We start from the raw sequence: 12,667 nt of genomic DNA, 5'->3' as shown, positions 1-12,667 counted from the left end.
ATCACTGAACTGGACAAATTTCAATGACTGGAAGGATCTGGACTACAACTATGGTACCATTGATCACCGTGGGTAAACTGCAGTGGACTCAGGAGAAAACTAACAAAAACATGACAAAGAAAGACACTCTTCATCCGGAGAATACAGTCACTTCACACAAAGGATAAGTGAATATCAACAGTTGGAGCTGGAAGTATTACAACACGATGGATTTGGAGCAGGATGTAGAAGCAGGCAATAACTTTTTTCATCCATAAAAAAATAATTGTTATACAGATGATCAGTACAACCAGAACATTAACTTGGGGGGCAAATTATAATTAATTCACTCCAACAGTAGAAGCTTAGATACAAATTTCAATAACATTAAAAGCAACTTACAATCATTTTCTACTTCATTCAGTGTAATAGCAATAACTGAAACACTGATAGACACTGATAAAGGTGGGGGAGTTGCTGTGTTTAAAGATGTGTCACATCTGTGTGTGTATATAGAAAGTTGCTGTATTATGTGTCTGTCTAAAGTACCTCTACTTTTTTGTTTTCAATACAAAGCAGAAACAAATCTTATTTAAGTATCTAGCATTAGTGTCTAGACAGGTTTAAACCAGGGAACTTATTATTTATTATTTAAGGAGAAAGGGTGAGTGTTTACAAGTTATCCTTCTTCCCCATTTTCAAATATGTATTTGTATTAGTTATGTTTAGTCTTATTTGGGTTTTATTTAAATGTGTTTTTGTATTTATTTTTCCTGGCATATTCAAAATAAATAACTTCAATTCAATTGATCTTTTCCAGAACGTGGATGTGGATAGAGACCCGGTGGAAGCCTTGGAGACGGTACCCGACCACATCTAGAGATGATCCATTTTTTCATGAACACCGAGCTGTTTTTAATTAACTATGCAGATTGTAGTTTTCATCACTGTTAGGTCTCACAGCAATGAAAGTCACTGATGCTGAATGGTCTGTAAAATAAAGAAGATACAGAGAGGCTCATCGTTCCTCTGCATTTAGCAGCACTTTAACCAGTAAAATCATTTAGATCAAACACCGCTGACAGTTAATCTGATCAGATGTTCTGAAACAGGTTATCTTATCAGATAGTTTTTACTCATTTCACACACATCAATACTCCAATGAACACATCAGAGGCAACATGGGGTTCAGCATCTTCCTTTATTAGTTTCAACAAGAATCAACATAACACATAATATATAATAGAAATAACACTTAGTAATAAAGGTTTGGTTCCTACTCCAAACAGACTTTATTCATGGTTGGTTTAGTTCTAAACGTTCCTACTAAAGTAACACCCTACATCAAAATCCAGATTGTTTCTCAGTCCTGGAGGAAGCCCACACCTTTAAGCAAAAAGACAGATCTGTTTAAAAGCAGGTAAATAAAACTAAAGTTTTAGCCAGGACAAACTTAACGTCCATGATTGACACCATTTTGCTTGACTTAGAAAATGTTGAACTTTATTGACCTCACCCTAATATATTTAAAATGACAGCGGCACAAACATTTCACACCAATGTTGTTAGACTTGAAGAATGTGTGGGGGGGCTACTTTACTCAGGTTCTGACCAAGGACACTTCAACATGTGGTCTGGGAAACTGGGATCGACCCAGCGGCCTTCCAGTTGACACCTGCGCTTGCAGCTGCCCCAACTATGTTCTTCTCCATCAATGACGTCCGTCCACTCATGTTTCATTAAAACTTATTTATTTATGGACCTGAACAAACACGTGACATAATGTCCAAAATAAAAAAAGTTGAATAAAAATCGTTTGCAGTGATGTTTTTACAAATCTGAAAAGAAAATGGAACAATGACACAAAGAAAGGGTCTGCCTGCGTTATCTCTGGCTGCTGGTGCTGGGCCTAGCTGAGGAGGACTGAGCTTCTCTGAACTGCTGAGTCCAGCTCTGAGGTTCCTTGTCATGAAGCTGAAAACCAGAGTAGAAATATTCAGTCTGAACACATTAAAGAGCAGAAGCAGGAAGATCACCTGTAAAGATACTTACTTGACCCATGAACTCCAGAATTTGGCGTTTTGACACTTCTGCGTCGGCACGGTGGCCCCAGCGTAATTCATACTCGACTGGTTCTGTGTGAGGGATCCGCAGGTACTCCAGGTACCTACAGACAGTAAATTTATTTATTAGCTTTAGTCTGATGGAAAATGTGCTGCTGGACATTATCTGTTAACTCTAAGCCATATTCGGCTATTTTTGGTCCACCTGTTTGTTTTTATGTAAACCTGCAAGTAGAAGCTCAACCCTTTTAATCCCAGTCAGCGTGTAGACATGAAGTTTCCAGGACAGCCTCCGCTGTCAGATTCTGAGGCTAAAATGATGTAAAATGAATGTATGAATAGATGTAGCAGCATAAAGGCCAACCAGAAGAAAAATCAGAATTTATTACTAACAGAACTTTGTAGAAACAACACACATATCAAAAGTGACCAAGCCTTTTCTCATCTGCATCATTCTCTCAAGTCCTGGCTTTCAGGAGAAAAAATATTGGCATTGAAACCAACACACAACAGAAACTATTTCCATGTTTCCACTTTTTCCTCATTTCCAGTTATTTCTACTGTTTACCTACAATCCTCACTAAACCAACTCCAGCTCAGCTGCTTTTTGGCACCATGGTGGACCAAAAACATCTTTTGGCTTTATTCCAGCCATAGAGGAGCATTATTTTTCTTCTTTTCAGACACACATAAAACTTTCTGATCACTGGTTGATCTTTGGCTGCTCATGTTTGGGTATTACCGTCAATTTAAGCTCTCTGAATGGTGGAAAGTTTGACAGGAAGTGGCTTCATCAAAATTTCCATAACTTAATAATGGTGTTATCATGGATCGTTTTGGATTTACCATATAGTCTCTAAATAAACACTACATTTTGTGGCTGGATTGTAAACCTCATGGATGAGATAAAAATGTGTGAAAAACTTGCGTAGATCACCTAAAAGGTAAACTAGCCATCACAATTCATCCACAGAGTTACACAACACCATTCCAGAGAAACTGCTGATTTTATAAGAGATTTATCTAGTAGAGTTTTAAGGTTTAATGAAGAAGGTCAATCAGATGATCTATGAAGTAAAACATCCATTAATACGAGTCAGAGTTTTACATCAACACATAATGATGTTTGAGAGTGTGTTGGTCCAGCCGCCCACTGAAGACGGTGGTTGTTTTCACTCCTCTGTTGCTCTGTGGTGTGGTATAAACCAGAGTCTATGGTCTGACAGACACTGGCTCTGAACACACCAGTACAGGACTGCACAATCTGAACGGGGTTCAAACCTGTGAACTTCTGTTCACACAGCTGAGCAGCTGTTGACCGAACCACTGCTCCGTTCAGCCACAACATGTAGCATTGATGAGATCACTAAGGCTAGGTTCACACTGCAGGGTATAACGCTCAACTCGGATTTTTTCGTCAAATCCGATTTTTTTGAGAATCCATTCACATTTCCAAAACCTTGTATGTGATCTCCTGTATAAACCTTATGCGCACAGAAGACACGACAACGTGACAGTGAGCATGCATGTGACGTCTTCGTGTTTGCAGTAACAGTAGAGTGTATGTTGCAATTTTAAAGGTATTGTCCAACCAACGCCAGCACATTTGAAAAAATCGGATCTGTGTCGTTCAGAGTGTTATGAAAAGATCAGATACAGGTCGCATAGTGGCAAGAAAAAAAAAAAAAAATTCAGATTTGGGTCACGTCAGACAAAGCATGGCTCAAAAGCACCCCTATAATGATGACAAATCATGGACCCAGGTTTCCCTTGCCCGGATGTGGGTCACCGGGGCCCCCCTCTGGAGCCAGGCCTGGAGGTGGGGCACGTAGGCGAGCGCTTGGTGGCCAGGCCTTTGCCCATGGGGCCCGGTCGGGCTCAGCCCAAAAGGGTGACATGGGCCCCCCCTCCCGTGGGCTCACCGCCTGCAGGAGGGGCCATAGGGGTCGGGTGCAGTGTGAGCTGGGCAGCTGCCAAAGGCGGGTACCCTGGCGATCTGATCCTTGGCTGCAGAAGCTAGCTCTAGGGACGTGGAATATCACCTCTCTGGTGGGGAAGAAGCCTGAGCTGGTGAGCGAGGTTGAGCGGTTCTGTCTAGATATAGTTGGACTCACCTCAACGCACAGTTTGGGCTCTGGAACCACTGTCCTTGAGAGGGGCTGGGCCGTCTTTCATTCTGCAGTTGCTCCTGGTGAGAGGCGCCAAGCAGGTGTGGGCGCCTGTACGTTGGGGTTTACCCCGGTGGACAAAAGGGTAGCCTCCCTCTGCCTTCAGGTGGGGGGACGAGTTCTGACTGTTGTTTGTGCTTATGCACCAAACAGGAGTTCAGAGTACCCACCCTTTTTGGAGTCCTTGGAGAGGGTGTTGGAAAGTACTCCTTCAGGAGACTCCCTCGTTCTGCTGGGGGACTTCAATGCTCATGTGGGCAATGGCAGCGAGACCTGGAGGGCGTGGTTGGGAGGAATGGCACCCCTGATCGAAATCCGAGTGGTGCTTTGTTGTTGGACTTCTGTGCTCATCATGGATTGTCCTTGTTCAGGCATAAGAGTGTCCACATGTGCACTTGGCACCAGGACACTCTAGGCCGCAGTTCCATGAGCGACTTTGTATCATATCATCGGACTTGCAGCCGCATGTCTTGAACACTCGGGTGAAGAGGGGGGCGGAGCTGTCAACTGATCACCACCTGGTGGTGAGTTGGCTCAGATGGTGGGGGAGGATGCTGGTCAGGCCTGGCAGACCCAAGCTGGGAATGTCTAGTACAGTCCCCTGTCAGAAAGAGTTTCAACTCCCATCTCCGGCAGAGCTTCAACCATGTCCCGGGTGAGATGGGGGACATTGAGTCAGAGTAGGGCGGTCTTGGCTGACACGCCTCTGCAGCATTACATGGACATCAGGAATAGTTCCCCTGGACTGGCAGACTGGGGTGGTGGTCACCCTCTTCAAAAAGGGGGACCAGAGGGTGTGCTCCAACTACAGGGGGATCACACTCCTCAGCCTCCCTGGTAAGGTCTATTCAGGGGTGCTAGAGAGGAGGGTCTGTCGGATAGTCAAACCTCGGATTGAGGAGGAGCAGTGTGGTTATGGTCCCGGTCGTGGAACAGTGAACCAGCTCTATACTCTCTTCAAGGTCTTGGAGGGGGCATGGGAGTTCGCTGAACCAGTCTACATGTGCTTTGTGGAACTGGAGAAAGCATTTGACCGTGTCCCCCAGGGACTCCTGTGGGAGTATGGAGTGCTGGACCAGCTTGTACGAGCTGTCCGGTCCCCGTACGACTGGTGTCAGAGCTTGGTCCGTATTGCCGGCAATAAATCAGAGTAGTTTCTGGTGAGGGTTGGACTCCGCCAAGGCTGCCCTTTGTCACAGATTCTGTTGATAACTTTTATGGACAGAATTTCTAGGCGCAGCTGAGGGGTTGAGGGGATCCGGTTTGGTGGCTTCAGGATTGGGTCTCTGCTTTTTGGGGATGATGTGGTTCTGTTGGCTTCATCGGGCCGTGATCTTCAACTCTCACTGGAGTATTTTGGAGCCGAGTGTGGGATGGGAATCAGCACCTCCAAATCCGAGACCATGGTCCTCAGCTGGAAAAAGGTGGAGTGCCTTCTCTGGGTCAGCAATGAGGTCCTGCCCCAAGTGGAGGAGTTCACATATCTCGGGGTCTTGTTCACGAGTTAGGGAAGGATGGAGCGGGAGATCGACAGGCGGATCGGTGCGGCATCTGCAGTGACGCGGACTCTACATCGGTCTGTCGTGGTGAAGAAGGAGCTGAGTCAAAAGGCAAAGCTCTTGATTTACCGGTTGATCTACGTTCCTACCCTCACCTATGATCACGAGCTGTGGGTATTGACCGAAAGAACAAGATCACGAATACAAGCGGCCGAAAGGAGTTTTCTACGCAGAGTGGCCAGGCTCTCCCTTAGAGATGGGGTGACAAGCTCGGTGATCCGGGAGAGGCTCAAAGTAGAGTCGCTCCGCATTGAGAGGAGCCAGATGAGGTGGCTCGGGCATCTGGTCAGGATGCCTCCTGGACGCCTCCCTGGTGAGGTGTTCCGGGCATGTCCCACCAGAAAGAGGCTCCAAGGACAACCCAGCAGAACAAGCTGGCTGGCTGTATAGATGGGTCACTTCAGCCTGCAGTGTGAAGCTAGCCTAACATTAACTCCAACAAGACTTTCTCCAGATTACTGACGAGACCTCATTCTTACCGTTGTCGCACAAACTCGTCTGTGACGACTTTCTTCACGTCACCAAACTCCTCATGTTTCTCTCTGGAGATGTTTTTAATCAGAAAAAACACAAACAGAAGAAACAATCAAAGATTTACACAAATGAAATCCCATTTATGCTCGAAAGAGAAGACTGAGGGCACTTTCTGCATTGTTTACGTGTGTACTTTCGTCTGTATTCAGGGGCCTAGACCATAGACCGTATATAAAAGATGGACAGAGCCTCCGTGACGTCACCCGTAGGTTTCTGAAGAGCAAAAGTGAAGCTTGTTGGGCGTTCCCACCGTCGCCATCTTGGTAGTGTAATGCGTGTTGCTAGTCCTGGAAAATCCAAAAATGGGTAAAGAGGTGGAGCTCTAAGGGGGACTGTGAAGGTGGGGGTGGATGATGGACACCCATCAAACTCCAAGCTGCCTGTAGCTAAGAGCTAACTGAGCTAACCCAGAGCTTACAGTAGCTAACCAGCTAACAGAGGTTGGCAGGCTAAAGCTAAGGCACGCTGCACTCTCCCCTCTAACAGTGGATATTGGATACCTGTCAATCAAAAGGACACATCCCTAATTATGCTGAATTTCAAGATTAAATAACGTCCAAATGGATGAGTTAGAAAAGAATTCACCCCCCTCACAGTTGTCATGAAGGTAAACTTGACCTATTAATCCTAGCTAAGAGCTAATGAAGCTAACCCCAAGCAACGGTAGCTAACCCCAAACAACGGTAGCTAACCAGCTAACGGAGGTAGGCTGGCTAAAGCTAAGGCACACTGCTAGCCGGCTAAAAACCGCGGTTGTGCTGCACTCTCCCTTCTTTCGGCACATATTGGATACGATATCAAAAGGACACACCCCTGATTATGCTGAATTTCAAGATTAAATAACAACCAAATGGATGAGTTAGAAAAAAAGTCACCCCCTCACAGTTGTCATGAAGGTAAAGTTGCCCTATTAATCCTAAAATGTTTTTTTGTACCAGGTTTTAAACATGTTTATTTCTGCTGTGATGGGGATTGACTCTGTTTTGGAGCCAGCCCTGAGCGGATGAACTGCAATTTTTTTTGCACTTCCACATAGGCTTCACATTTTACAGGCGGAGGTTGCTACTTGGCCTAAACGCAACAAACGGAGCAATACCACCGGAAACCAGAGGGGCAGTGTTGAGCAGTATGGCTGACGTGCGACCAGTGAAAGGAACAAACCTGAGAAGAAGAGGATGAGGGGGAAGTAGAAGACGACGATGAGAATAACTGTAGAGATGGTGGGACATTTTTGAACAAAGGTTGTGTGATTGTATCAGGTGTGTTGGGTCTGTTGCAACCAACTTTATAGCTGTGCATTACCGCCACCAACCGGTGTCTGACACTGACTTCAGAACGTGGACGTAAACTCTTAACTTAGCACTGCCCACTAGTGGATGAAATGCCTTCATAACCATGGCAACGTAAAAGACGCATGGAAGTATAAGGGAGGCGACATATGACAACATTTGAAAAGGACGTACTTATTTACGTATGTAAGGGAGCATAAATGGGCCTTAAGTCTGAGCAAACTAAACACACACAAAGTATTCCCCATCCCGCCTCACCCAGGGTCCACACGGAGTTTCTTCAGAGTATTCCAAATCAAGTCTATAAACAAACAAAAGCAACTTTAATATACACAGGTTAAACCAGGATAAACGGATCATTTAGATTCCTGCTTGATGAGAGAAAATCCAGGAGGAAAACTTACTCTCTCTGACGACACCTCCCTTCATAAAGATAACACTCAGGATAACAAACAGCAGACCCATCTTTGGATTGGTGGAGCATCTATGCACAGAAAAAATAGATTTTTATACTTTGGTTTCAATTATACCTTGGTAGGTTAACCTCATGAAGCCCATTTTTTCTGTCTTCTGTCTGAAATAACATCCCCAAAATAAATAAATTAACTTCTTCACAACAAGGGCTGTATGTAGAATGCTGGTCTCTACAGAAAGTCAAGGTGCGAGATTACTACAGAAGTATCAGAATAAAGGTATACGTTACCGTGTATGAGTAAATTAATCTGGAACACAGTAGAAAATGTAAAAGGTTATCTCCTCCTAAAATCTCCTCCTCCTCTCAACATTACTGTCACTGGAAACCAGAGGATAGCAGCCCAGTTCATCTAGGAATGAGTAATGTCTGACGAGGAACTGAAGCTAAAAGTGTGAACCAAAGCAGTTTTCCAGGTGCTTCAATAGGAGGTGTTATGCAGGTAAATATCTCAGGAAGCCATCAGCTGATGTTGATGATGGACACATCTATCAACAGTCAGAGTCAGGAGGATCCAGGGATAGCCCCCACATTCACCTTAGAAACACCACAAGGATCCAGAAAGACGTGAAGCCCAAGATAGTCTATGATAGGCAGAGTGAATCCTTCACTTAAAACCTCCTTCATCTCCATGGAAACCAGCAGAACATTCATGTTAAATTTCAAACAAAGGCAGAGTTGTAGGAGAACACATTAGCAGTTTTTTAGAGCTGGAATCAAACTTTTCACCACAAAACAGCAAAAGTAAGACATGATTTCTGAGTTTCTGTCCCTCCGTGATGAGACAGACATCTTTGTAACCAGCAGAGTCTCTGCTGTCATACAACTCCTTGCTTGTGTGGTTTGCTTTAAGTAGTAGAGAAATTAGTAGAAGCTCTAAAGTGGACAGAGCTGTTCTCATGGTTTTCTTACATTCCTATATAACTGCTTGTGGTTTGAACTGTGTTTGGTTTGGATGGCAGGGCTTGGTAGAGTCTTTTAGCAGAGTTTCTCCCCGTCATGTTGCTGCGATATATGTTAACACTGCTGCTGCCTGGTGTCTGCTAACATGTTCTGTAATGTAAAGTGTGTCTCAATTCAGGGTCTGCACACTTCAAAGGGCGAATTCATCGGCTACACACGTCATCGTGGTGCATGAAGCACTGTCCCAATTCACAGGAAGGAGCCTCTGAATCCACCCTTCAAATCGGCACTTCATTTGACCTCAAACGAAGACTGCTGGTGTACATCCTTCATGGCCTCTTTGATCCCAGAATTCCTTGCGCACAAGATGATGGTGAATAAGCAACCAGACTCAGAAGAGACACACAGAAGGGTGCAGACCCTAAATTGGGACACACTGGTAGGCTCTCATGCTGCCTCCTGTACAGGGGAGTCTAGTCAAAAAGAGCTTTAAAGAACTGTAGTTTCCATGGATACCGCTTTGGGATTTCTAGAAACCGAAGAGTGAGTGACAGTTTTATCGTGGTGATGCAGGGCTGTAATTACTTTAAAAGAATGAAAACCAGACCTGGTTGACTGAAGGTGTCCCCACAGAACTGATGAGGATACTCACTTTATTGGCGAAGCTCTGTTGGCTGCGTCCAAATTATTGATCAGTATGTACATGTGACTTTTGGGGTCGATTTCAACCAGCTTCAAGCCAAACACCTGGTCCAACAGAGAGAGAAAGCATTTTTCAATTTCAGACGATTCCCGAGCAGCTGCTGATCTTCTCTGACTGAACAAACCTGGTGAAACGTTTGCGCCGCCCTCTTTATGATCTCAGGATAGATGTTTCTGTACTCTTTCACCACATGTCTTACAAGGTCTGACAAGATAAACAACCAGTCATTTAGTTCATATATATATATATATTAAACATTTGAAATATGTCAGTCTGTGAGGCATGATTGTCTACATTCTACAAGTTTCGCTTGTTGAATGGAATTACTGAAATAAATCAACTTTTTCATGATATTCTAATCTTATGATGAGCACCTGTGTGTGTATGTATATATGTGTGTCTAAAGTACGAAAAAGACTTGTACAATGCTTCACATGAATGTTTGGTTTCAGCATTACTCAGGAATATTATTTGATTTCATTAGTAATATTTGTAATGGTGCTGTTTTGTGAACATACCTGCTCTGCGAACAGGGATCTTCTTTTGGTCTTTAACCAGGATGTACTGCACTACCTCCGCAGTCTGCAGGACAGACGGGGTACAGCCGAGAAATCAAAGAAATAAAATGAAAATTAATTAAAAATTCTTCATTATTGTTATTTATTTATAACGAATATTAAAACAGTTAATGTCAGAAGGAAAATTAATACATTAATATAATAAAAAAATAATATAGCTGTAAAAATTAATCATCTTAAAAAAGAAATTTAACTTTTTTAATCTTTTAAAACAAAAAAATAAAAATCTCTTTTTTGTCCCCAGATTGTCTGGTTTAATGGCGTCAGTTTAGTCAAACAGTACTAAAATAAAATTATTTGGACCTTGAAAAGTTATTTAAAAACATTGTTCTAGTGCATGAAATCATTTATAGATCTAAAAGACAAACGTTGCAGACCATATAAAATCTGACCAAGGCCTCCTGGTTGGAAGCAAAAGGGTGGCGGGATAGGGGGTCACCTTTTGGTCCACCTGTGCAGGTGTGAGTTTCTCCAGCCCTCTCTGGACCTGTGTTGTGCTTGGCTGAGTGAACATAGCATCTTCATCGTCCTCTTGGGCCATAAAAGAGCTGGACTTCCTCTAACATGAGGACAAAGTGTTCAGAGACTGACCAACACAATCTGACCACTCAGCATGAGGTCCAAACTGATCCATGTTCAACCAAACATGGAGGCTAAAACCACAACAGGAAGTTAATACATTAAATAAATATAGGATAAATAAAAATACAAGGTGGTTTAAAGTCACACCAGCAGGTCACAATGACAGTTCAGGTAAGTCATAGTAAAAGACAAAATACCAAATATCCCAACAATCTTTCACCGGTCCCCCTTCAGTAATTTCTCCAAGTAAAATCTTTTGTTAGAAATCTGTGTAACTGCCTGTACTCTGTTAGACCAAATATTACTCAGCAATTGGTACACAACAATAACCGCATCTTAATTATGAGTGCCTCAGTTTTAAACAGACCAGATTCCTAAAGAGTTTGTCGAGAATTTTTATTTGGGTCCCTAAAATCAGAAGAACAAAAAAATAAGCAACCGTACTGGTTTGCAGAGAACTCTGTTACCGTCTTATTTTGGAGTTCTGTTGAATGATTGTAAAGTTTAAAAAAAAAAAGCGGTGCTCTGCAGGTGTTGGTCCAAAATGCTAACATTATAACAAAAATGGTCAAAATTCTCAAATAAATAAAAGCGCCTACCAGGAAATATTAAGCATGAGCCATATTCATTAGCAGTGAGAGTTTTTACATCCGTATAAAATCACTACAACAGTTTTTAATAATTCAAGTTAATTAAGAGAGTAGTCATGTGAGTTTTGTTTGTGTTTAAACAAGCCTTCTTTTTAACATGTAACTGATTTCATATCCTGAGAGAAGATGGTCTTCATGTCGGGACGCTTCACAGTATCTAGCTGCACACCAACAACACTAGCTAAACTTTTCTTTAAACACATAAAAAATAGGAAAACGTGTTATTATATTGTCACGGAACAGCAAATATTAACCATTAATATTTTTAAACTAGTGTCAAATTTAATAATCAGATAACAGTTTGCACCCTTGCAGGTCAATACTGGCAATTACACGTTAGTCTTAAAATAAGATAGAAACGTCCGAAAAATGACTGCACAACGTTTCCTAGTCGTACTTACTTGGTTCTGAGAAGAGCTTTGTGAGCCCAACGGCCTTTTTCTTTGAGTCATGGCTACACGCCGTCAGAAAAGAAAAACCGTAAAACAGACGAACTATTTTGTGGCTAAAACCGACCAACTGTCATGGAAGCGTCACAGAAGCGTTCAAACTAATGCCAGTTGGATGAATGTCGACTAATTAAACGCCCAACACCGCAGATAAAACTTGATTATTTGTCATAAGACAACATAATACATTAACAGAAAGTTACTACTGATCATGAAACTTCCAAACCGCCAATTGTCATCTGGTCCACTTTAAGCGCCCGTTGATTGCGTCATATATGTGCGTCGACTTCGATACTAGCTTAAAGCTGCACTAGCGCCACCTACTGGATCGGAGCTGGAACATTTATTTATTTATTTATTTATTTATTTATTTATTTATTTATTTATTTATTTATTTATTTATTTATTTATTTATTTATTTATTTATTTATTTATTATGTCGTTTCATTCAACAACATGAATAGCATAAGACAGAGTGCAAAAACAACAGACTATACAGCCAATATTATGGTTGTTATATAAACCGTATGAATCTGTCAAAAAGGGACCCATGAGCGAAGCACGACCATTTAGATGGGCAGAAAATTACATATAATTACAACGTTTGAGCTTTCTTGTTAATGTATGACAGAAAAGTTATTGATGAAACTTAAATGAACGAGTTTCACCTTTCTGTTTTGCATTAATAAATATGGTGTTTACACAGAAAAAGATTTTGGTTAACTCTGTCAAAAATGT

At 42.4% G+C, this 12,667-nt stretch overlaps 2 protein-coding genes across 2 annotated transcripts in view; one reads left to right on the top strand and one right to left on the bottom strand.

Annotated features, from left to right (window-relative positions):
* LOC121651933 (6-phosphofructo-2-kinase/fructose-2,6-bisphosphatase-like) overlaps window positions 1-992 on the top strand; it is a 34,211-nt gene extending 33,219 nt beyond the window's left edge. Inside the window, exon 14 of the mRNA XM_042004406.1 lies at window positions 800-992. Coding sequence (XP_041860340.1) covers window positions 800-859 — 60 coding nt within the window. The 3' untranslated portion in view covers window positions 860-992. The remainder of the gene's footprint in view (window positions 1-799) is intronic.
* Window positions 993-1,161: 169 nt separating this feature from the next.
* ndnl2 (necdin-like 2) lies at window positions 1,162-12,192 on the bottom strand. Its single transcript, XM_042004416.1, has 10 exons — window positions 11,882-12,192; window positions 10,688-10,807; window positions 10,189-10,252; window positions 9,795-9,874; window positions 9,620-9,714; window positions 7,997-8,076; window positions 7,851-7,893; window positions 6,249-6,311; window positions 2,032-2,146; window positions 1,162-1,953 (listed from the first exon to the last, which is right to left on the bottom strand). Exons 1-10 carry the CDS (start codon window positions 11,930-11,932, stop codon window positions 1,864-1,866), a joined length of 801 nt encoding a protein of 266 aa, XP_041860350.1. The 5' UTR covers window positions 11,933-12,192; the 3' UTR covers window positions 1,162-1,863.
* Window positions 12,193-12,667: the final 475 nt, after the last annotated feature.

Source organism: Melanotaenia boesemani, chromosome 13 (assembly GCF_017639745.1).
Source record: "Melanotaenia boesemani isolate fMelBoe1 chromosome 13, fMelBoe1.pri, whole genome shotgun sequence".
Lineage (NCBI taxonomy): Eukaryota > Metazoa > Chordata > Actinopteri > Atheriniformes > Melanotaeniidae > Melanotaenia > Melanotaenia boesemani.
This window is presented reverse-complemented; position numbering and strand designations above follow the sequence as displayed.